Source organism: Camelus ferus, chromosome X, assembly GCF_009834535.1.
Source record: "Camelus ferus isolate YT-003-E chromosome X, BCGSAC_Cfer_1.0, whole genome shotgun sequence".
Taxonomy (NCBI): Eukaryota; Metazoa; Chordata; class Mammalia; order Artiodactyla; family Camelidae; genus Camelus; species Camelus ferus.
In genome coordinates, this window is record NC_045732.1 from 63,124,184 (window position 1) to 63,150,991 (window position 26,808).

Sequence of the window (26,808 nt, forward strand, 5' to 3'; positions counted from 1 at the left end):
ATCTAACAAAAGAAAAAAGAAGACATTCATGAACTTATCTACATTCCTATAATTTTTGAACCTTCTTCCAGTGACAGGATCCAATCAGAATCAAGTAGTTTTAAGTGACAAGGTGGGAGGATATCCTTGGCCTCGGAAGTGTACAGGGAACTCAGCAGAGTATTTGTGTTGTCCAATATGACTTTGATGGATAGATATTGCTATGTTTTTCCAACTGTAGCATACCAAAATGAACTCAAGCAACTGATTTACTAAGGAATGATCGTTTCCGTTCTGTGTGTGTATACTTGATTTGTAAAATGAGTTACCAAAGAATTCCTTAAGTAGCAGTATCCCTGATATGTTAAAATAGAATTCCTTGATCTTGGGGAGGAGGTGGATAATGAATTACCTGTTTAGGAACACATCAAGTGAAGAGCAAGTTTACTCTGTATTAAATATTAGTTAAGTATAAGTATACTTATTCTACAATTATTCTTATTTGTACATCCTTTAAGGTCTTTTGTTTGCTCTTGATGGATGGATTTAGACAGCAAGTAAACACGGATATGAACTTAGAGGAAAGGAAATCCAAAGCCACTATTTCAGTCTTTTCTGCTTTCAATTTTATTTTCAACAGCCAAGCATTTCTTTGCAATGATAATTGGAGCACTGAGACTATTTTCTTAGTACATCACGCTTGACTGGGCTGGAAAAGTTAGTGTACCCTCTAAAGGAAGTGCCTTAACCACTGGGAAATTCTTCTATGAATGTTAAAGAAAATAGCAGGAAGAAACTATCAGGAGTAGTCAGTACTACATCATTTTGAAGACCTTGTAATCTTTTTCAAATATTAATAAGAAATTTATGAAAAATGGACAATCAAGGTAGTTTATTATGTTACAGATGGGTTTAATTTACCAGCATCAGATACTCACTGCAAAATGAAAATGCGGGCCTCTTGTTCAAAGATAATTGAGAATTTTGAGACAGCAGCAGCAGAACATTAAACCAAGTATGAGGCCTTTCTGAGCACAGGGCCCTGTGTGACTGCACAGTGTCACATGCCCAGGAAGCCCCTGTGTTTTGCCTTGGTGTACAGTGAACGAAAAAAGTAAAATCCCCACACCTTTGTTCATGGAACAAAATGATCATTTTAACTTGAATAAAAGTGAGAATCTTTTAACAAGAATCCACTTCTAAAAAAAAAAAAAAAAAAAAAAACTCTTCGTGCAAGTGACCTCTTTTATTTATTTTAAAATGTCTATTCTCTTCCCATCAATTCCAGCATGATCTCTGTAGCAAATAAAAAAGGGAGGTTTTCCCATGACAACTTCTGTCAAGAAACAATCTTCTTTGGCCTGCTTCGGATATATTAAGAAATAGTTCTCATTTCTCCTAAAGTAGGTTTGAACATTTTTCTCTGATGAATACTTTACATACTCTGAGCAAACAGCTTCGAATTTCACATGTATTTTTCTGAAGAGATTCCTATTTCTTTTTTTTTTTAATCCCCAGTGGCTTAAGATATCATATCTACAGATAGTTTACACCACATTCTATGTAAGTAATGTCGTAAGACCTATAGTATTTCATTCTACAACATTGTCTTTGAGTCTGTATGTACTTAATGCTGAGTTCACTTGGAGTCATATCAATCCTTTGAGTTTGTTTTCTGTGATTTGGTTTTCATAAAACAGGAAGATGCTCTCTAGATTATGCAGGTCAGTTCCCTGCCTCAAGGTATGCCTGTATGTAACTCTGTAAGGCAAATGGTTAAACAACATGTTTCTAAATGTCCCAGGAGAAGGAAAGTATAGTAACATTCATAATCCTAATGTCCCGGGAGAGACCAGTGTACTCGTATTCCTCTCAAATTCCATTGCTCTTGAGTACAATCATTATTCTTTTCTTTTTATTTAAATTATTTGATGTGTCTTATTCCTTTACTTCAGGCAAAGTGCTTTATTTCCAAACCTAACCTTAATTATATTCTTGTGGAGGAAATAAAAAGCAGACTCTTCTAACCAGTATATTTCGCCATGCAAAATTCTTGAAAACTTTATCACATTTGTCCATTTGTCAGCCCTTTCTGAGATGTCGACATATCCTGGTTAATCATTATTGTTGCATATGTTTCTCTTTTTTTTAAATAAAAAAAACTATTGAATTATTTAGTTTTTATTAAAAGTTCAATGATTTTTATATTTCAGATGCTCTTTAGTATTCAGTAGATTCACAGCATGCTCAGAGTCTTCCTTACTGGTCCACTGGCTCTAATATTTATTAGAATAATTTTATTTACCATATGTTTGTGTCATATTGGAAATGTTAGGAGAAAAAATTGAATTTTGAATGTGAAAGGTCTTTTCTTCTTTTGTCAAAAGGAAAAAATGCATTCTCTGACATTAATAAAAGTCATTCTGGCATTCTCTTACAAGATACTCACTAAAATGACAGAGCACATGAAAAATGTAATTAGATGTTTGATTGAACCGGGTTGGTTGGTTGGTTTTCTATCTGATAAATTCTAATACAGAAAAATAAAATTACAATTAATGAAAAAGTGCAAATGTGGCAGATATATTGATATTCTAGGTAATACTGAAGCAATTGTCATTATTTCATGTGCCTACAATAGAAAAAAATAAATATGACTTTTGGGGGCAAAATTGTTGAATTTTTCTCTGAAGATTACTGCAATGAGTGGATTTATTTATTCAGTTCTCACCAAGGTACTGGCTGCATCAAGGGTTTGGGAAAACAAACATGCATTCTCTATCTCTTAAGTATATTAACTAATCTATAAAGGCTTGACATTCATTAATGCTTGCTGAGGGAAAAAATGAGTTCTAGAGATTGTGTTTTGCTCAGTACCGCATAACTTACTTTCACAGCCCGACTTAAGCTTTGATTTCTAAATCTCTCCCCAGTGAAATCATACCTCAAAGATGTTTCATTAAAATGACAAGATAAGCTGCCTCTCATCCCTCTGCTGGAGTAGGGGCAAGGGACAGAGTTCTGGGAGATCTTGCAAAACCATTCCTAAGCTTTAGGGAAAGAAGAGCAAATTATTGACCTCAGTGAAAAATCGGCAACCTTGCCATCATGAACATAATAGCCCAGAGGACCTGCCAACTGTGTGCCGAGCACTGGCCTGTCTTGATTTTGTATTGATGACTCACATAGTGTTAGAACGTGGAGGGTGGAGTTGTGGAAAATCGGGACTATTAGGAAGACTGTGCTTTTCAAGTCCTGCATTTTAGAAAACGTTTTAAAATGCCTCTTGTCGTAGCCTCCTGCATTGTATAGTCTTCCCTCTTCTGTTTCAAAATATTTTTTCAGAGGGTTGGTAATGGTTCAGATGGCTTCATTATATCCCTAAAGACTCATTTGAACCATAGGAAATTGTTACTGTTTGGCTACTTTTTGGCCTATTAAAATGGCAACCTCACATGGTTCAATATAATTAAAAAAAACACATTAATTCCCAAAACAGAAAGGTAACGTTCTGCTATTACTTAACCACTTGTGATTGTGTATGAAACTCAAACTCTATCTTAGTTGACAATACTATCTAAGCTTGACATTTCAGAGAAGTTTCTAGCAGATTTTTTGGTGTCAAAAGTGAGATTTCAAGTAGGAAAACCCACTCCCTGTTCTTGCAGGGCCACCCTGAGAAATAGACCTTAGGAAGTCACCTGATCAGTAGTCTGGTCTCCTGTGGATACAGTTCTCCTGTTTGCATAGTATTTCTTCAGAGGAAATACACTGTGGCTGGTTAATTTGTCATTTTCTTTATTATTGTCCCAAATGAATATGCCCTGGTCATTCTAATGAGATTAAGAGACATTGTCATTTCTTGGATGGAGCTGGATGTTGACAAGGTTTCCTTGGCCACCTGTTTGCAAGTCACCTCTTACATGAGGATGATTAATCCGTCCAGCACATGTTGACTTCTCCCGATTTGAGTCTCAGTGGAAGTGACCTCTTCCTCACTTTACTCCCAAATTCAGGATGCACCTTAAAATGGTTTCCTCTAGACTGGATATAAAGAAGATTTCAGCAGTGAATAGATTCTCTAAATATACTTCTTCTTTGTTCAAGACAATGCTAATGTGAGTGCTTAGTTACTAAAACAAATATGATGGCATTTTTAAAGCCTCACAAGGCAGGTAATTGCTTTAAAGAAATCGTGGTACCTTTTTTTTTTTATTCTTTTTCCTGAAGTATAAAATCCTAGTCCTCTTGAAGACCCAGGATTCCATACATCATAAGACCATAAGTAGCGTATTCCTTCTAAAGGATGGGGATAAATTTCCCTTATACTCAGAATCACCAGCTGCCATGGAGGTGCTGAGTGAAAAATTGTCCTTATCATTTCTTTGTGGACTGCAATTTCCCCCTGTTGATATAGGCTATAAATAGGAAATAAACAGTCAAATGAAATCAGATTGTATGCAAAGATTTCACTGATGAGTTTAGGTGAACAAATCATAAAAAATCCCAAAATATCGCCTGGTCCTAAATCTTTGCCAAAGACTGTTTAGTAACTTCCTCCCTCTCCAACCTTTTGGCAGCTACCACTTTTCACTCAATTTTTGAAGAGTAACAGATATTTGTGTTTGAAGTTTTTTTTAACTGATCTACAAGACAGAAAATAATCAAGAATGTTAAAGATGATTACTGTTCAGTGGACAAGCAAAATAAAATCTTTTTAATGTTCTTTATTTAAGAAAATCATGAGTTCCTCCCTTGATACCACATTTCTCTGAGGTAATTTAGCAGTCCATGGACTATACAAAAATAACTGCCTTTTCTAGATGGTAGAACGTTGGCTTCTGCAAACACTTGAGCCATGCCCAAATTGTAATGTAAAAATGAGAGTGTTCTATTAAATTATTGTTCTAGGAGCCCCAAATCTATGGTATTTTTCTTTCTGTTCTTCAGATATATTGCATATTAAAGGATATTTCATTTTTATTCAGCTTGATTGGCAAGGCTCTTTATTAGCCAAAAATTCTCTTAAGTTCCAAATTTGACTGCACAGTGAAAGAAATGCATAATTGTCCTCTTTGCATCAATGGGTCTTAGAAAGATGCCTTACCATTCCGTTTCGTACAGTGCTCTCCACCGTGTAAGTGTCCAGTGGCCATGTGCTGATAGCCTGTGAGAGTGAATTAAAAGCTACGTAAGGAATGGGCTGAGGGTATGATTGAGGCAGTGCTGATTAACTGTGTCTAAGTCCTCCCGGTTCTCCTCTCCAGAGCCTACTGTCCCAAGAAGAGACATGGGTGAAGCAAATTTGAAATTGTAAATCTTTTCTACTTAATCCCAAGTAAAAAATTAAGTGCCTACTTGCAAGTCTGAACAGAGCTCTATCCGTTTTAATGAAAATATAACAGTATTTACAAACAGTAGTTACACAATAGTCACTGGACAGCAACATAGTTACTTAATAAAATAGTATATGATAGAAACCATGGAAGTTTTTGAATTTAAAAGAAAAGAGCAAAGAAATGCAGGGGTCTGGGATTTCAAAATTTGTAGATACTGACAGGCATATGCAGAATAGATAAACAAGATTATACTGTATAGCACAGGGAAATATATACAAGATCTTATGGTAGCTCACAGTGAAAAAACATGTGACAATGAATATATACATGTTCATGTATAACTGAAAAATTGTGCTCTACACTAGAATTTGACACAACATTGTAAAATAACTATAACTCAATGAAAAAGGTTATAAATAAATAAAATTAAATTAAAATAAAAAATAAAATAAAAAAGAAATGCAGTGGTCAAGTAGACACATCAAAGTAAAGCATTTATGAAGTTAAGCTCCAAGGAATGACAGTCTTTAAATGCTGACATTTCTCTGGTTTTTACCAGCTTTTAGCAAGTTCTTTAAGCATAATTATCATCCATGACTTTATTATAAAAGAACTACATAATGTTCAGAAATTGACATAATTATATCTCTGAGGTATTGGTACCTAATTTTGTAATTTTATGCCATTTTCTACTAACTAATTGACTCCCATGTAATACAATGGCGTTCGTATTATTTACTCAGTAATCTGTAATTATAGACTTCCTCTAATGAAGCACCCTATGCTTTATTGCCCTGTGTTCTTAGGAGCTCTGTGGGTTTCAATTGTAGAAAATTTGAACTTGGAAGAGCTATTTTTTTCCCAGATGAACATTATAAAGTAATGAAGAGGTTAGTCACTGTTGCCTTGATTGTTTGAAACACCAAAAGGCAATACCACCTAATATACAGTTACTATATTATTTTTAATATCTATTCTTTTTTAATTTAAAGGTTGAATTCAATTAAATGGTACTAGCAGTATGTTAAATTTACTATGAGTATCTGCCTTAGGGAGTGAGTGAGTAAGTGAGTGAGTTATTTATTTATTTATTTATTTATTTATTTAGAAATTAAATTTTTTCCACTGGAGACCAACTTCCTCTTATTTAGTAAAGCATATAATTAAGGTCTATCTAAATTTTAATTATTTAATAGAGCAGAATTTTGTTAATATGTGTTTGTATAAATTGTGTAAATTACCTGAATTTAGGCCATTTATGTTTCCAAAGCACTCACTCTAGGAGTTTGACCTCTTGACTACATCTGGTAAGCTGCAGTATATTCATTTAATAGTCTTTTTTTTTTTTTCAAGTGAAGTATAGTTGATTTGCAGTGTTGTGTTAGTTTCAGGTGTACAGCAGGATGATTCAGCTGTATATCATTTAATAATCTTTTAAAAGCCATATCTATTTAAACTTGAACGTATAAAGTATCTCTCTTGTTTCTGGCTTTTTTCTTTAGAATTTACATCAATCTTTTATTTCTAAAATTAGGTACATGAGGGAAGACATATAGGTGTGGACACTTAGGATATGTACAGAGTGATAAGGAAAGGTAGCCTGGTTGGGGTGGTTGGAGGAGCCAAAGAAAAATCTGGAAATAATTAATGGGGCCACTGGAGTTTAGATTGGACGTGATGAACATGAAACTTGGAAAAGAGGATAACGTGATGAAAGTTACAGTTTAGTATCAGTAATAGGAGAGACTAGAAACAGAATTCACCAAGTTGGTTCATGTAGCAGTAATTCAGGTTAAGGGATAAATGTTAGTTAGACTTAGGGAGGAACCTCTGTATTACCTGTGAAGAAGTGGTGCAGCTTAGCCACTGCTTGGCTTTGGAGATGAGGAAAAAATACTAGAGACCATTCAAAGGTTCTCAGCCTGAGGGATAATCAAAAATGAGAAGATTGGGGTAAGACGTCAATAGGGGTTTGATTACGTGGGGAAATCTGTGGGTGATTAAATCAGTCTGAGACTCATTGAGTCTGAGATGATAGGAAATTTTAGAAATAACATTGTTCGGGGGTAGCTGATGATTTGGGCTTGGAAATGGGAATGAGAGTAAATAGTGGGATGGTGAATTAATGCATCTCCATCATAGAAGAGAACTAGAAACCTTGAAACTGAGATCACTTCCCAGAGTCCAAGAAAGAAAGGCCACGGACTGGCCAGTGACACTTTGTTCTGCTTTCTAAATAATTATTTTTCAGCAACTTGTTTCAATTCCATCAGGAGGCAGGAGCGAGATTGCTAGAAGTACAAATCCCATTCTAGTTGATTGAGAAAGAATCCAGCCATGCTCAGTCAGACTGGCTCTCTCCTGGAGCAGATTATTGAACTCTTCTTAAGGAATTATTGAGGGATTTAGCTCAAAGCTTAAAGGTAAATCCTTCGCTCTCCCATTTTGAAACATCAATGTAAATTACACTATTGAGTTATGATAATGCATATCAGAAGTGCATGCCTTCAGCTCCTTTTCTGAGGCAAGTGGCAATAGGCAGCATCATAAGCAATGCTGACCATGATTTGTGCCATGCAGTCCTCCCCTACCTTCAGACTGGGCCAGAGGTTGAGTCTTGACCCAAGGACAGCCATCTGTAGGCTAGTCTGTTTCCTAAGAAATAGCCCGTCATGAACACTCCTCTTTCTTGGCTTTGGCCCTCTAAATGGAAGGATCTTGATTTCAAGTAGGTTGACATTGACTGCTCGTCTTCTTTCCCACCTTCCACCCATGGTGAGCCCTTGTTTTACTGACTCAGAGGTTGCCAAGATCCACCAGCACCTCAGAGGCAGATTGTGAGGTCCAATAGCATGATGTCGATGTTGACCGGGTGTGCTCTGGAGCAGGGGTCAGCAAACTTTGTTCTGTAAAGGGCCAGATAGTATCTTAGGCCTCAAGGATGAAAAGGTCATGGTCTCAACTAATCAACTCTGCTGTTGTAACTTGAAAGCAGCCATGGACCAATACATCATGAGTGAGCATGGCTGTGTTTCCCAATAAAAGTTATGGACTGAAATTTGAATGTGAGGAAATTTCTGTGTAACACAAAAGATTCTCCTTCTTTTGATTTAAAAAGAAATTAATATATGAAAACCATTCTAATTATGTGGGTTGTACAAAAACAGGTGGTAAGCTAGATTTGACCGCTGGGGCTATTGTTTGCTCTAGAGACATGCTCCCCAGGTTCTAATACTGGTTCCGTTAGCTCCCAACTATGGGACCTTGAGCACGTTCCTTCACCTAAATATGCCTTAGTTTTGTTATCTGAAAAATACGTTGGTGTGGGGATCCAATGAAAATCCCTCAGAACAGGGCCTGACATATAGTAAGCGCTCAATAAATGGCAGATATTACAAATATTCCTACCTCCAAAAACATCTTTGTTTTATCTTTTCAGAAAGTAACTGAGATTTACTCTGGTGGATGGTTTTGAATCGAGTTAAATCTCTTCTTTTTCCAAGTTTGTTTTTGCTTAGTTCTCCCTTCCCAGGTGTTCCCTGCCCTGAGTAGATGATTAATTCTGATAAGACAGAGTATTTCAAAGGTCTCTTTGAAATATTAATTATTTAAAATATCAAATGTGAGATATTTTACCAGAGGCATCAACAGTGGTTTTCTGGTAAGCGTTAACATTCAGGTTTATTGGGTATTTGCTTATTTATAGAATGTGTAATTTTCTTCTCCCAATCTTCTAGCATCGAGGTAACTGGGAAAAAATGAATACGCATAAACATTACTTTTTAACTACCATTTACTGTCAAGCTGTCTTACCGTAGGCAAGACAAAAGGTGCCTCTGGCCGGAAAAAAGTTCCTTCACTGAAATTACTAGTAGAAATCCATTCAAGTGTGTAAGTGTGTTCACAAGCAGCTCTTTAAAGTGCACATATGTCAGGGAAAGTTAACTTGCCAATTTAGTTATCCCGACAAACTTTTAGGTAGCACCTACCATGGAGATATGCGCAGAGAAATCACCTCATCACTTTGGAGTGGAATATCCATTTAGCTTGTGAACCAGAATCCAATATTTATTCCATGACAAAATGTACCTACCACATGAAGCTTAAATTAAAATCAGTAAGGAAGAGTAGTATTCACTATGAAGTTTATTTGAATCTGATGTTTTCCTTCGCTATAGGAAACTGTTATCTATTCGGGCAAGGGGATGAGCTAACGGAATGAATGAAGTCTCTAACCAACATTTCCCCTATCGTTTTCACTGTAATTGCTCTGAAATTAATTTTGCGTTTTGGTGCATACCACTGTGTGCAAGGCCTCAACCTGGGAGTGTAGTGTTTTTCTGTTTTGTTTTACAAATCTTTAGCTGCTGCATAATGTAATTACTACTCTGCTCCTAGCTCATCCTGTGGTTTCTGGTAATTTCTTCGAAGCTCCTGTGTCCTCTTTTCTTTCTTGAAAGTTTCCTTCTTTTGAACAGGAGCATCTGCCTTCATTATTTCCCTTAGAACTTTATGCATTCTATTTATGCTCTCTTTTAATCTCTATGGAATAATATCTGGATTCTCTTAAACACTTTTCCGGGCCATAAATAACTTCATAGACTGTTATCTTAGTTACCATCTGTTGGTTTTCCAAGTCACCATTATCTCCATTCTTCACTCACTTCCAATTAAACTGCAAACTAACAAAAACCTCCCATCAGGTAGAGGCTTTCTAGATGCTTGTGGACTGAAATCCAAGTTGCTCAGATTTTTGTCATGTCTTACCTCTTACCGTGTTGAATTATGAGAGTGATTTGTCAGTCCCAGACCTTTATTTTTTTTTAAGATCCCAGAGAAGGAATTTTGTTTCCTTCTTTTTTGATAAGTGAGCAGTCTTCTAATTTTGTGTCATCTATATATCCATACGTCTTGCAGCATGGTCTTAATCTGGCCAAAATAGATAGTGTGAAAAGATCGAATCTAACACTGGTTTTTCTTGCACTCCACTTCTCACTGCCTTCTTATGCTGTCAGCTTCCATTTACTACTGCGTATGACCTTGCTCACAAAACCAATTTTACTGTTCTATTCAGTCTTTTACCAATAATGCCAAAATTGACCATTCTACTTTGCCCAGCATTATATGCAGAATAATATTTGTCACTGCAAATTCAATTGTAGTCTTTGTATAATTTCTCTTCCACTCTGGTCCATTTTGCATAATACCGAGAGGCTGATCTTCAGTGTCATCTCTATCACGTCATATCTTGCTGAAGATCTACCAATGGCTCTTTAGAAGCCCTTTAATCATATTCAGCCTTCTTCCTTTGATATCCCAAGCCATTTAGAATATTGCACGGATGTTGCTTTCCTCATGGTTTATCATGTACACCATGCATGTTTGATTTCAGGTAGCTACACTGATTCAAAACCACCTCAACACGTTTTACCCTCTTAACGTATAAACAGGCAAAACTAATATATGGTGATAGAAATCAGAGCAGAGGTTGCCTCTGAGTGGTGGGAGCAAGAGGGAACTTTCTGGGGGTGATAGAAACATTCAATATCTTCATCGTGGTGGTGGTTACGTGGGTATAGGCACTTGTCACATTTTATCAACCTGTACACAAGTTCTGTGCGTTACAGTATTTGTCAATTTATACACACACATGCACATACATATACAGAGAGAACGTGAGCAAGTAAGCATATGCATTTACACAAGGAGTTAATAAACCTAGACTTTAGTCCCTTTAAACTGGTCATTATTCACCTTTTTTAATGTGATTTTTTTTCGCAGGCTTGACTTAAGCCCTAATTCTTCCATGAGTCTTCCCCAACTCTTTGAGGACATGGTTTTACTTTTTTAATTATTAAATCTACATAAGTAATATTTCACATGGTAGAGTCCTACCCTCATTAGGAAGCCTTTTGCTTCTTTTGGGTCACTTTATTGACTTTTGGGTCATTTTTATTGGTTGATTGATGATGACTTCTTCAACTTCAAGCAGCTCAACTTTTCCAGAAAGCCTTAATTATACAATTGAGAATTTAAGGAGACTCTAGTAGTGAATATAGAAGCCATTATGCCCAGGCTGTTAGGATCTTAGGAAATGATTTTTATAGTATTGGCTTTTCTATAGTCATTTTTGAGGAATAATGAACTAGAATTGGGTCTTAGTTAAGGTGATAGTCCAAAGCACTAGGTGTTTAGGTTCCTAGAGGAATAAGGAGTCTCCTCATTAATAATGTTTGATAAAAAGGGAGGAGACTGCAGAGTATTTTAAAAAACCGTGACGGGTCACAGATTTTACTCTACTTGCATGCTAACAAGTCAGTCTGCCACAATTTCAGGGATGCTGGCAGAAGACACAGGATTCCTGGATCAGAGACAAAGAACTGTTATTCACAGCACAGCAAGCAGTGTGAGCTTTATGCTCGAATTGCTTTCCCTTGCCCTCCAACTCCCACAGGGTGACACCAGGGTGGGCCCAGGCAGTTGCTACACACACAGTGGGTTTGTGTCACAGCTGGGAAACCCAGGCTTAGAGAACCCAAATCTTTTATAATGGACTAAAAGCAAACCTATCTGACATCTGCCCTAGAGGGAGATAAAATTTGTCTTCAATGGAAACAAACCTACTATCTGCTCTGGAGGGAGACACTGTATCTTCAAGGCTGTTCACTAGAAGAAACATCCTGGAAAAGATAATCCAGAACAAAGGTCATCAATGCCTGTGCCCACAAAATATGCACAGATATGATAAACCATAGAGAATTCCCTCTCAATAAGTTTACGCTAGCCATCGAGGAATAGTCTTGCATAAAGGTGTAGTAGAGATAATTAATTTACTTAGTGCTCATTTTAATCTGTTGCATCTCCAGACACTTCTGGGTAAATTAAGTCAACACAACAACACAGGTAAGCACTGATGCTGAAAATTGAAATCAGTGAGCATTCACCATCCACTGAATGACCAACTCTGTTGGAAACGTGAAATAGAAAGTACACTCTATGCCTTTCATTCTACACAAAGATAAGTAGCTTCCACAGAGCCCACTGGACTGCATGCAGCCCTTCTAGCTCCTTAATACTACCTGTGATCTAATTTCAGGATGAAAGATTAGAAAGTTGCCTCTGAATTGTTATTTCTCAGACATGCCTGTATATTACCACTTTAGTGGCTAAAAAGCATTACCAAATTTCTCCTTGATATTCTTTCACTCAGGAAAATAGGTAATTGTAAGTTGTAAGAAAACACATTTTTCTATGTAATTCAATAAAGCTATTTTCCTTTTCAATGAAAAAAAACACATAAAAGATGTTTTTCCCCTGAGTTTCATCTCATAGACCAAAAAATTTTTAAAAATCAAAACAACTACTCACTGCTAATCACATGTAAGTAAGAATTAATGGTTCTGTGAACTGGGAGATTCTATGTGAACTATCAACCTCACATGATTCAATCACTGACCAAATATAAATATAAATATGTGTATATGTATATATGTGTGTGTATATATATATATATATATATATATATATATATACACACACATGCACACATACACATGCATATATATATATTCTTTTTCAAATTCTTTTCCATTATATATTATTATAAGATAGTGAATATAGTTCCTATGCTATACAGTAGGTCCTTGTTGTTTATCTATTTTATATATAGTAATTGTATATCTTGCTAATCCCAAACTACTAATTTATTCCTCCCCCTGCTTTCCCCTTTGGTAACTATGGTATGTTTTCTATTCCTATGAGTGATCTAGCATAATATTTTGATAAGTGTTGTCAGATGGCAACCATTAAATTAAGCAAAGAGATTTATTTTTTCATTCCTCTCTACTTTATGTCATATTTGTTCTTTCCATCTTTTTAGTCTATAAACAATGATAGCATTAAAGAATTTTAATGACATGGCATCCATAATGTCGTTATGCTATAAAATTTTTTCATGTTTGCATATTATTTATGTAAAATCATAAATACATACTGTTTGGTATTCTGTTCTCTTCACTTCTATACATATATTCATCTTTCTTACATTGTCTTTGTAATAACTTTTTATAAGGATACATGAAATTCAGTTGTATTGTAGTTCTCTTCTGGTTATACTTCTATAGCTCTAAAAATTCCTTCTGTGTCTTCTTTGCACTTCTGCTTCTCCTGACTGCCTATTAAAAACTGGGATCCTCAGGAATTGTATCCTGTCCCCTTCCTTCTCATACATGATTATCTCAGGCTAACCTCACCCATCTTCCAACAGAACTCTAATCCTTAGCTCCAACCCAGACTTCACTTCTTGGTTCCAGATTCATATTTCCAACTTCTTACTGGATTTCTCTACTTACATATTCCTCAAAAAATAAAAATAAAAAATTTCAAGCCTGGTTATCCCCTGTCATCTAGACCCCTTCCCTGCCCCCTGATCTCACCCTCCTAGCCAGGTTTACTATTAATACCTTTAAAATACCCATCTTCTCTATTCACTCTGCTAACCCTTTAGTTCAGTCTTTTGTCTCTTAGATGGTTATCCTACACTCCTAAACATCTCCCTGCCTTCTGTCATGTAATCCTCCATAGTGCTGTCTAACAAGTCTTTCTAAGTATAAACCTCATCAAGTCACTTCCTATATTGCTTACAGCTGTGCTGCCCAATACAATAGCCACGAGCCACATATAGCTATTGAGCGCTTGAAATGTAGCTAATCTGAAGTGAAATATGCCGAAATAAAAACATGTTAGATTTCTAAGACTTGATCTGTTAAAAAGAATGCAAGATACATAATTTTTTGTATCTGTTGAGTTATTTATTGCATATTCAAATTAATTTCACCTGTTTCTTTTTTTAGTTTTTGACTATGGCTACTAGAAAACTTAAAATTATTTCTGTGGCTCCATTTGTGGCCTGCATTATATATCTATTGGAGAGTGTTGTCTTATAAGATAGTGCTCAAGCCCATATCATAGTGTTAAAAAACAAAATTCAACTGAGTACACTTTAAAAACCTAATTGACTTTATTCAGTGAATCATGAATGAGGGAACATCTCATCTAGCAAATAGGAGCTCCAAAGAGCTATACAAAATGGAAGATTTTTATAGGCAGAAGGAGGTAGACAAGGAAGTTATTCTAGCGAAGAGTGGATTGTTCAAGCAAGATCACCTTCTTTTGTGGGACAGCGGGGAGTCTATCCGGCAGATTTCCTTACTAGTATTGACCAGAAAATTCTAGACCAAGTGGTTAAAATGACATTCCTGGGAGAGGCTGAAACTGCGGTTAGGTTAGGTATTAAGTCTCCATTTGGTGATGTGAGTCATAGCACAGGTGACTCCCTTTTGGGCCCATCATCTCTTTTTTAACAATACCATTATGATGTTTCATCATCTGGCCACCACATGCCTAGTCCATTTCAGCTTCTTCTAGCTGTCTTGCAAAGATTGATCTGGGTTTCTGCCTGGGCCCCTCCACATGCCAGCTGTGTGATCTGGAGCAAGATGCTTAAAGTTTCAGTATCCCCAGCTGAAAAAATAAGATAATGCCTGCTTCAATATGTCACTGGGAGGATTAAAAGATACAACCAATGTAAAGTGCCTACTGCGTAAAATTTAATTCTCCCAGATACATTCTAGCCATGCCAAACTTCTTTCAGTTCCTCTTTTCTTTCTATTGTAAAGGGCAGGTGATGATAGTTCACATGAGTCTGCAGCCTTAATGTTCCTAAGAGTGCACAATCCTCTTTCCCTGTTTAGTCACTGGGGGTTCTACTTCCTGTTTTCACCAAATTGTCTACCTGAGAACCTCTGTGTTTCCTTTTTATTTTTAATTCAAAATCCTTTCCTAAAGAATTCATTTCAAGAGAATAAATGATTGTAACATTGAAGAAATCTCATGTCAAATGAAGAGCATAATCAAAGATTATAGCTTATTCTTGCCCCATAAGAGAATATTTTTTCCTGTCATCTGATACCCCACAGTCAATTCTTTACACAAAGTAGGATTTTAATTTTGCTTTGGAATAACATCAGAAACAATTTCTCTCTCTCGTTCATCCCTTTTTCTTCTCTTAATCCTCCTGCCTACAAATGGTCTCTATTGCAGACCCGCACACTTAGCTACCACTCTATTCACCACCTGGTGAGCGTCCTTTTCATCAGTGAGGCCAGTTGAGAAGAGGGCCCTCAGCTCACAGTGGGTTGTTCACAGCATAGTAGAGAGTTTCTGGCAATGGACCCCTTGCTCTAACAGATCTTAAAAGTGTTTTTGATGGCCAGAATTGTCAAAGGTAAGAGTAGGATGAAATGTTTTCATTCCATTTCCATTAGGAATTTCCATGAACATTTTTTGAATACTCCATTCCTGGATTCTTAATGGTTCCTTCCCATAGGAACAGCTTAGAAACACAACCGCATTCTAAAAGGGGTGATGAGACTCTGGTGAATGTCTCTCAGATGTAAAATGTGGCCTTTCAGATGATGTGGTCACCTTTTCCTTCTACAATGTCAGCATTTCAAAATGGGTAAAGGATATGGATTAGGTACGAATTGAATGCAAATGTGTTTTGCAAATAGTGTCTTTTAAGATAATCGCAGATGATGGTTGAATGCTGAAGGTATTAATACAATCAGTATTTAACCTTGTGTAACTCCGCTTCATCAAATTACGCCCTGTGCATTGATTGCATTAAGCCGGGTCAGTGGTTTCTTGCTGAGGAATATCTTAGAAGAATCTTAACAGGAAGGCAGCAGTAGCTGATCAGCTACTGTTTATTTGCATACTGAGCGTGTCATCAATAATACAAAAGACAAGGTCTTTAAGTTGAAAGAACAGTGGGATTGGCATGAATTTTGCTTAATGGTGCGTAATAAGCAAAGTAGTCTGCGGTGCCAGAAACTGACAGGATCCATTATGTTAAAACAGATATATGTCTTTAATTTAGGGGTATTATGTAAATCTGACAGGAGTTTTTCCCTTTATTTTCCCGTAGTTTAACTTTAATTGCTCCAAGATTAATTCCGATTTCTCCCTTCCTCCAGAGGGTGATGAGACTGGCGTGATGGATAATCTTCTAGAAGCCCTGCAATCAGGTGCAGCGTTCCGAGATCGCAGAAAGCGGATTCCGAGGAATCCAGGTAAAACCCACTCCAGCTCACATGGTATTATAAAATGTAAATGTTCAGCGTCAAGTACCAAAAACAACAACAACAGCAAAACAAAACCCCAAACCTTCCTCGCAATGATTTTTTTTTAACAGTTGATCTCAGTTCATGTGTGAAGTCTCAGAAGGCTTCTATATCTACGTGATCACAAGTTTCAACTTGGTAAAAGTAGCTTCAAATAACTGTAGACTTTGCAAAAAAAAATTAGAAACAAGGATTCCTGCTGTGTTTAATATTAAATATTTTTAATTGTTACTTTATGAGCATGTGGTTTGGGTAGAAGGTGGTTTAAAACCATATGTGTAATTAAATCATTACAAGTAATTGGCCCTCAGGATGGTGTGTGAGCTGCTTACAGGTAAGGAAACTAAGGTGATGCTCCTTTCCAGAGGCCATTTTGGCATTGCAGTACCATCTGTTCTCCATTCCCCAGGTTACTAAAGAGAGGAGAGGCACAGATAATCCAAGGTCCCCAAAAGTCCTAAAGCATTGGAACCCCTTTTTTGTGTGTCATTGATTAGTAACAAAACCACAGTATGAAAATTGATCTCAGGGAGAGAAAAAACGTAAAAGAAGCAAAACAAACCCCTCACTCAAGTGGAACCAGAAAGTCGTCCATCTTTTCTGTCCATGCCCTATGGCTGAAGTGAATAGTGGCCCCTCCCAGAATCATCCAAGTAAGCTGAGCTATCCACCTCCTTTAAGGAAATTCTTATCTTTTTAGTTCCTATCCTTCTTGAAGTAGAGGGAGAAATAAGGTGTGTTGATTATAAAAGTTCTCATCATGGGCTGTAGAGCTATGTGGAGAAGTAAATGAAAAAAATGAAAATTAAGAGTAAATATGAGTACTCTACTTAATTTAGATTAATAAGATTTGCCTTGAATAGCCTATAATTCAGAAATATTCTGTGTTTGGAATAGAAGCGATCACATTTCATTAAAATGGAAATTGGTACTTCTCAAAACCATTGTACTCCAATAAACCAGTGAAAGAAATGGAAGACCAGTACAGAATTGTCCAGGAAAGCTTTTGGCAGTGGTGCAGTTCATGGCGAAAGATAATGTAAATAATCTTCATCTTTTTCACATTTGAGTGAATCTTGTTGGGTAGATTCGTCTGAAGGTTAGATTTGGTGGAGAGGAGAAAAGTGTTCTGGACTGCATTATATGTACGAAGACATTGGAGATGGCCTCCAGAAAGAGTAGACTAGGGGAAAGAAAATTAAAACCTATATTTATATGTTCACATTAACTTTTTAAGGTGATGCTGTATTGCAGAATGTTAGGAGCACTACTCATCTGTAACTATGAGGCAGCCAATCCGTCTAATCTCAGTCTTGATCTGTAAAATGAGAATGTTCAACCATGTTATCAGAGGCCCCTTCCACCTTTTAAGGAAAATAGAAACCTTCCCTGCTCTTTCTTGAACCATCAGAGCATTGATAGTCAGTGAAAAGCAAACTGAAATAATTATTCTATCAATTCAGTTCTCTGTTCAGCAGCTGATAAGTAAAAGCATGTTATTCTGTACCATAAAAGAACTGCCATCATCTTTCTAGGCTGTTTATTTTAAAAAGACATTTGGTAAGGCCCCTGTCTGATTAGTCTCACACCTCACACTGACTCTCGAAAGACTGTACCAAGAGAGAGATCATTCCATGGGGTTTCTGTAAGTTTGGTACTCAAGGGAATATAGTGTTGTCAACTGTGAAACCAAGAATATATTCATAAATGGCATCATTTTCCAGTGCTGATTCCAAATGCTCTAAATTGGGATCTCTTTTGATTTGTAGTTGGAGGGCCTCCATGAACACATAAGGGCAAAAATATCAGCTCATTTAGCCCTGGCAGTCATTCCAGGTGACAGCAGCCAATGCAAATGTCCAGCGGTAAGAAAAAACTAGAAGACAGACTGTGGCAAGGATTGGTAAAGCATCTCGAACATCAGTAGAAGAGCTTGAAAAGGGGGGTGAGGGGAAGGCAGGCACAGAAGCTCTCCCGTCTGCTTCCCTCTTTCTAAAAGCAGCAGAAGCCAGGGCTTTTCCTGATTTCCTTCCTGTTTCTGCCTTTCTTAGCTGAATCATCTTTTATTGCCGGTCCCCTTTTGTTTTCACTTTCTCAGGCACCTTATTTGGTCCCTTTCCAAGATCCCATTGACTTTCTCTTGCCACACTTTCCCTCTTCAACCTCAGCATCCTTGTTCCTGTTCCCAAACCTCTACTTCACCATGATGAGATAAAAGCAGAAAAAACAAATTATAAAGAAAGCTTTTTTTCCCAAGAAAAGTAAAATTAGAGGAAATAGCCAAACAATCTGAAATCAGGGTCAACCACAAACAGCAAAGATGTACTGCGCCACTCGCCAACCCCATTATCATTGCTTACAGGTGGCAACTATGGCATGTAGAATACGTAGCTCTACGATTGTGCTTCTTTTTTTTCTTAACATTTTTTATTGATTTATAATCATTTTACAATGTTGTGTCAAATTCCAGTGTTCAGCACAATTTTTCAGTTATTCATGGACATATACACACTCATTGTCACGTTTTTTTCTCTGTGAGTTATCATAACATTTTGTGTATATTTCCCTGTGCTATACAGTGTAGTCTATTCTACAATTTTGAAATCCCAGTCTATCCCTTCCCACCCTCCACCCCACTGGTAACCACAAGTCTGTATTCTCTGTCTGTGAGTCTACTTCTGTCCTTTATTTACGCTTTGTTTTTGTTTGTTTGTTTGTTTTTGTTTTTGTTTTTTAGATTCCACATATGAGCGATCTCATATGGTATTTTTCTTTCTCTTTCTGGCTTACTTCACTTAGAATGACATTCTCCAGGAGCATCCATGTTGCTGCAAATGGCATTATGTTGTCGGTTTTTATGGCTGAGTAGTATTCCATTGTATAAATATACCACCTCTTCTTTATCCAGTCACCTGTTGATGGACATTTAGGCTGTTTCCATGTTTTGGCTATTGTAAATAGTGCTGCTATGAACACTGGGGTGCAGGTGTCATCCTGAAGTAGATTTCCTTCTGGATACAAGCCCAGGAGTGGGATTCCTGGGTCATATGGTAAGTCTATTCCTAGTCTTTTGAGGAATCTCCACACTGTTTACCATAGTGGCTGCACCAAACTGCATTCCCACCAGCAGTGTAGGAGGGTTCCCCTTTCTCCACAGCCTCTCCAACATTTTTCATTTGTGGATTTTTGAATGACGGCCATTCTGACTGGTGTGAGGTGATACCTCATTGTAGTTTTGATTTGCATTTCTCTGATAATTAGTGATATGGAGCATTTTTTCATGTGCTTTTTGGTCATTTGTATGTCTTCCTTGGAGAATTGCTTGTTTAGGTCTTCTGCCCATTTTTGGATTGGGTTGTTTATTTTTTTCTTATTGAGTCGTATGAGCTGCTTATATATTCTGGAGATCAAGCCTTTGTCGGTTTCACTTGCAAAAATTTTCTCCCATTCCGTAGGTTTTCTTCTTTTATTTCTGGTTTCCTTTGCTGTGCAGAAGCTTGTAAGTTTCATTAGGTCCCATTTGTTTATTCTTGCTTTTATTTCTTCTAGGAGAAAATTTTTGAAATGTATGTCAGATAATGTTTTGCCTATGTTTTCCTCTAGGAGGTTTATTGTATCTTGTCTTATGTTTAAGTCTTTAATCCATTTTGAGTTGATTTTTGTATATGGTGTAAGGGAGTATTCTAGCTTCATTGTTTTACATGCTGCTGTCCAGTTTTCCCAACACCATTTGCTGAAGAGACTGTCTTTATTCCAATGTATATTCTTGCCTCCTTTGTCAAAGATGAGTTGACCAAAAGTTTGTGGGTTCATTTCTGGGCTCTCTATTCTGTTCCATTGGTCTATATGTCTGTTTTGGTACCAATACCATGCTGTCTTGATGACTGTAGCTCTATAGTATTGTCTGAAGTCTGGGAGAGTTATTCCTCCAGCCTCTGTCTTTCTCTTCAGTAATGCTTTGGCAATTCTAGGTCTTTGATGGTTCCATATGAATTTTATTATGATTTGTTCTAGTTCTGTGAAATATGTCCTGGGTAATTGGATACGGATTGCATTAAATCTGTAGATTGCCTTGGGCAGTGTGACCATTTTAACAATATTGATTCTTCCAATCCAAGAGCATGGAATATCTTTCCATTTTTTCAAGTCTTCTTTAATTTCCTTCATCAATGGTTTATAGTTTTCTGTGTATAATTCTTTCACCTCCTTGGTTAGATTTATTCCCAGATATTTTATTACTTTGGGTGCTATTTTAAAGGGGATTGTTTCTTTACTTTCTTCTTCTGTTGATTTATCGTTAGTGTAAAGAAATGCAACTGATTTTTGAACGTTAATTTTGTAACCTGCTACCTTGCTGAATTCTTCAATCAGCTCTAGTAGCTTTTGTGTGGACCTTTTAGGGTTTTCTATATATAGTAACATGTCGTCAGCATATAATGACACTTTTACCTCTTCTTTTCCAATTTGGATCCCTTTGATTTCTTTCTCTTGCCTGACTGCTGTGGCTAGGACTTCCAGGACTATGTTGAATAGGAGTGGTGATAGTGGGCATCCTTGTCTTGTCCCAGATTTTAGTGGGAAGCTTTTGAGTTTTTCACCGTTGAATACTATGCTGGCTGTAGGTTTGTCATATATAGCTTTTATTATGTTGAGATATGTTCCCTCTATACCCACTTTGGTGAGAGTTTTTATCATAAATGGGTGTTGAATTTTATCAAATGCTTTTTCTGCATCGATTGAGATGATCATGTGGTTTTTGTCCTTTCTCTTGTTGATGTGATGTATTACACTGATTGATTTGCGTATGTTGAACCAGCCTTGTGTCCCTGGGATGAACCCCACTTGGTCATGATGTATAATCTTTTTTATGTGTTGTTGGATTCTATTTGCTAAAATTTTGGTGAGGATTTTGGCGTCTATGTTCATCAGTGATATTGGCCTATAATTCTCTTTTTTTGTAGTGTCTTTGCCTGGTTTTGGTATCAGGGTGATGGTGGCTTAATAGAATGAGTTTGGGAGTATTCCCTCCTTTTCAATCGTCTGGAAGAGTTTGAGAGGACTGGTATGAGTTCTTCTTTGTATCTTTGGTAGAATTCCCTGGTGAAGCCGTCCGGTCCTGGACTTTTATTTGTAGGGAGGTTTTTAATTGCTATTTCTATTTCCTTTCTAGTGATCGGATTGTTCAAGTGTTCAGATTCTTCTTGATTCAGTTTTGGTGGACAGTATGTTTCCAGAAACTTGTCCATCTCCTCTAGGTTATCCAGTTTGGTTCCATATAGTTTTTCATAATATTCTCATATGATATTCTGTATTTCTATTTTGTTTGTTGTAATTTCTCCATTTTCCTTTCTTATTTTGCTAATTTGTGCTCTCTCTTTTTTCTTCTTTGTGAGTTTGGCCAGAGGTTTGTCGATTTTATTTACTTTTTCAAAAAACCAGCTTTTGGTTTGGTTGATCTTTTCTATGGTCTTGTTAATCTCTATTGTATTTAATTCCTCTCTGATCTTTATTATTTCCTTCCTTCTGCTGCTTTTTGGGGCTTTTTGTTCTTCTTTTTCTAATTCATTCAGGTGGTGGGTTAAATTGTTTATTTGAGATTGTTCTTTTTTGAGGAAGGCCTGTATCGCTATAAACTTCCCTCTTAGCACTGCCTTTGCTGTGTCCCATAGGTTTTGAGTGGTTGTGCTTTCATTATCATTTGTCTCAAGGTATTTTTTAATTTCAGCTTTGATTTCCTCATTGATCCATTGTTTTTTCAATAACATATTGTTTAATCTCCATGCTTTCCTTTTTTTCTCCTTTGTTTCTCTGTTGTTGATTTCCAGTTTCATGGCATTGTGGTCAGTAAAGATGCTTGAGATAATTTCTATCTTCTTAAAATTGTTGAGGTTTCTTTTGTGCCCAAGTACATGATCGATCCTGGAAAATGTTCCATGTGCACTTGAAAAGAATGTATATCCTATTTTTGGGGGTGTAATGCTCTGAAAATATCCACCAGATCTAGTTTTTCTATTGTAGTATTTAATTTCTCTGTTGCCTTGTTTATTTTCTGTCTGGAAGATCTGTCTAGTGATGTTAATGCAGTGTTAAAATCTCCAACTATGATTGTATTCCCATCAATATCCCCCTTTATCTCTGTTAGTAATTCTTGTATGTACTTAGGTGCTCCTATATTGGGTGCATATATATTAACGAGTGTAATATCCTCATCTTGTATCACTCCTTTAATCATTATAAAATGTCCTTCTTTATGTTTCTTTATGGCCTTTGTTTTAAAGTCTATTTTGTCTGAAATCAGTACTGCAACACCTGCTTTTTTGGCTTTTCCATTTGCATGGAATATCCTTTTCCATCCTTTCACTCTCAATCTATATGTGTCCTTCTCCCTAAATTGGGTCTCTTGTATGCAGCATATTGAAGGTTCTTGCTTTATTATCCAGTCTGCCACTCTGTGTCTTTTGACTGGAGCATTTAGTCCATTAACATTTACAGTAATTAATGATAGATGTGTGTTTATTGCCATTTTGAACTTATCTTTGCAGTTGAATTGGTATATCCTCTTTGTTCCTTTCTTCTTCCTTTTGTGGTTTGGTAATTTTCCTTTGTATTATCATGGATTTTATTTAATTTTTGTGACTCCTTTGTAAATTTCTGGCTTGTGGTTACCCTTTTTTGTAAATCTGTCAACCCATTACTATAACTGTTTTTATTAAACTGATAGTAACATGATCTCAAACCCATCCTACTGTTAAAAAAATTTAAAAAAGAAAGAAATATTCTATATTTCCCTGCCTCCCTCTCCCACTCTCAGTGATTTGTATATCTTCTTCTATAATTTCATGTTTACTTTATTTGTAATTCATGAGTTATCACCTTTCCAGTTGTGTGTTTCTCATTTCTGTAGCATCCTGCTGCTTTTCTATTTAGAATAGCCCTTTCAATATTTCTTTTAGCATGGGTTTAGTGTTGCTAAACTCCTGCAGCTTTTTTTTGTCTGTGAAACTCTTTATTTCTCCTTCTATCCTCAAGGATAGCCTTGCTGGATAAAGGATCCTAGGCTGCATCTTTTTTTCATTCAGGGCTTTGAATATATCTTGCCACTCCCTTCTGGCCTGTAGTGTTTGTGTAGAGAAATCAGCTGAGAGCCTTATGGGGGTTCCCTTGTAACTTACTCTTTGCTTTTCTCTTGCTGCCTTTAGAATCATTTCTTTATCCTTGACTCTGGCCATCTTGATTATGATATGTCTTGGTGTGGGTCTATTTGGGTTCTTCCTGTTTGGGACCCTCTGAGCTTCCTGTACTTGGATATCTGATTCCTTCTTTAAGTTTGGGAAGTTTTCAGTCATGATTTCTTCAAAAAACCTTTTCAATCCCCTTTGATCTTTCTTCTCCTTCTGGGACCCCCTATTATGCGAAGATTGGGACGCTTTATATTATCCCATAGGTCCCTTATGCTATTTTCATTATTTTTTATTTGCTTCTCTTGTAGTTCTTCTGAATGGGTGCTTTCTATTGCCCTGTCTTCTAGATCACTAATTCGTTCCTCTGCATTATCTAGTCGGCTTTGCACAGCTATTAGATCATTCCTCATCTCTGTCAATGAGTTTACCCATTCTACTTGGCTCTTCTTTATAGCTTCAATTTCATTTTTGACATATTTTATATCTCTAAACACTCTCTCTTTTAATTCCTTCAGCAATTCGATCACTCCTTTTTTGAAATCTTCATCTAGTAGGCTATCGAAGTCTATTTCGTTGATCTTTCTTTCAGGGGATTTCTTTTGTTCTTTTAATTGGGAAAGGTTTTTCTGCTTCTTCATCTTGCTCATACCTCTTTGGCACTGTGGTTTATGGAGTATCAGTTGTTTATTTTGGTCCTTAAGGATTTTATCTATCTGATGCCTATTTAGGAATAGAACTTAGGAAAAAAAAAATAAGAGAGAAAGAATTTTAAAAGAAGGGAGAAAGAGGGTTTGAAAACAGTGTATAATGAATAATAGAAGAGTGAGTTAAAGCAGAGTATTAATCGGGTTGAGACGTCCTTTTAAAACCTTTACAAAAAAAGGGGGGGGAGATGAATAGATGTATTTGAAACCTGTGTCTAATCAATAGCAGGACATCAAACCCAAGAGAAATAGAAATGAATTAAGAAGTAAAAATTAAGAGAGTAATAGAAAATAGAACAGGTAAAAACAGATTTAAAAAAAAAGGGGGGGGGGTTGTCGGTGTTCTCCTGGAGTCTGTGTGCTTTTAATGTGAAGTCTTTCTGTCTTCGTCCTGTTTTGGAAGCTCAGCTTGCTGTTTTCAGAGGCCCTCCGTTGGCGCCCTCTTCTGTGCTGCTCCCAGCACCTGTCGGCAAGCAGATCGCGCCTCCTCCCAACACTGGGTCAGATGCAGCTCTCTGCTGTGGGCGGGCGGGTCGCTGCCCCTCCGGATGCCGCAGTCAGATGTTGCAGACTGGCCGGGTAGGAGGGCGGGTCATGCCCCCTCCCAGCACCTCGGTCAGGGGCTGTGTTCCTGCCCGAAAGGCGGGGAGGTGGGGGGCCGCTCTCGCTCTACCTGAGCCGCTGGTAGCTCCGCTGCTCTGTGCGGCTGCGCGCTCCGCCCTGGTCGGCGCTCCGCCCTGGTCAGCGCTCCGCGGGTGGGCTCCGGGAAGACGGAGGGACAGCCCTGTCCCTGCTCCGAGCCAAAACCCAGCTCCTTGTTTGTCTTTGTGGAGCAAGTTCTCTGAGGGACCAGGATGGAAGGATCCTATGTGCCCCGGGCTGCAGGCCAGTCTCAGTCTGGCCTTTGTGGCTGCTAAGCCCTTCGGTGAGGATGCAGGTTTCGCCCCCGCCCCCGCCTGAGTGCTCAGCGCGGAGGATATGGCAGCTGTGCCTGAGCCCCGCCTCTCTTCCCCCGAAAACTTTCCGCGGGTTTTCAGAGATGGGGGTGTGCACCCTTCCCCCAAGAGCACATCAACCTTGCTGTTTTATGGAGGGCCCAGGATGTTCTGCCCTGTGCACCCACAGCCACACGCGCAGCCCCTTGCGTTCCCCCGGGGCTGCCTCCGTGCAGCCACTTCCGTCCTCCGCCCGGCTTGGGCAGCCTGGCCCTGCCCGCCGCTGCCGGCCGGCGTCTCAGGCTGGGTGTCGGGGGGACGCTCTGTGCCCGTTTAACTTAGTTCTGTTAGTCAAGGGCTGCTCGGTACAGATCCGAGCCTCGGAGGCTCCCCCTCCGTCCCTCTGGCCTCTCAGTTGGAGAGGGGAGACCCAGCGAGTGAGCGCCAGTCCTCCTTTGCCGCTCCCTCCCCGTGGGACCTGTCCAGCGCTGCTTTGCCTTTTGTTCTTTCTTTTTTCCTTTTCTCCTACCAGATTTTTGGCGTCTTTATCTTTTGAAGAGGGCGATGTTCTGTCGGAGTTCCACAGGTGCTCTGGTTGGCTGAGTGGGTCTGTAGATGTGGGTTTTGGTGTATTTGTGGGAGAGGGTGACCTGCGAGCGTCCTTCTACTCCGCCATCTTCTCCGTCTTCACTCCAATTGTGCTTCTAATTGCAGTGTTTTCCACTCCATAGTTAAACACAGTGAGATAAGAGTCTAAATTCTTCATTAGAAAATCAAAATGTTAATAAATGCTATGATTAGTTGCCTGAATTGCGAATCTTCCCCTGTGAATCGATGTTCCCTCCCCACAAAGAACCCACATTAGTTAATTCAGAAGGAGCTCCCAAAGATTGCCTCTAGCCCATTCAAGCTGAGTACATTGTTTCAGTTAAGGGCACCAAAAGCTATTCTAAGGGAGGCTATCTTATCAGCAGTTATATTGGAAACAGTAGTACCTGGTATCATGCGGGCTCCAGCCAGTCAGAATGTGCACGGGTAGTAAGTAGCCACTGTTGGCTGTGCAGGTGCCGACGGGCTGGGTATGAACCCAGGTTACGGCTTTGCTACTGTCAAACTCAGAAATTAGGAAATGCGCCCCTAATCATTCATTTGTTTATTGGACATCTTTTCTGTGAAAAGTACTATGCTAGACATAATGAAAGATGCAGAAATAATAAAGGTAAGATTTCCTTAGTTATAAGACACTTGTGTCTTACAGGAAAGATAAAAAAATAGAGAAAGACTACAGGATAAGGCAGACGATAAGAGGTAATATACAAGAGGTATTAATAACATACTATGTGAGTTCTGAGGAGGGAAATCTCATGCCTTATTCGTGTGTCAGAGAAAAGTCATGGAGAAAAAGGCTTTGAAGGATGAGTATGGGTTTCAACAGTAGTAATTGGAGGTGGGGATAGTGGACATTTTAGTCAAATGAAACATCATTT

At 37.9% G+C, this 26,808-nt stretch overlaps 1 protein-coding gene across 1 annotated transcript in view; it reads left to right on the forward strand.

The window, feature by feature from the left end:
- DIAPH2 (diaphanous related formin 2) overlaps positions 1-26,808 on the forward strand; it is a 780,329-nt gene that overhangs the window by 607,119 nt on the left and 146,402 nt on the right. Inside the window, exon 26 of the mRNA XM_032474690.1 lies at positions 16,355-16,450. Within this exon, the coding sequence (XP_032330581.1) occupies positions 16,355-16,450 (96 nt within the window). The remainder of the gene's footprint in view (positions 1-16,354; positions 16,451-26,808) is intronic.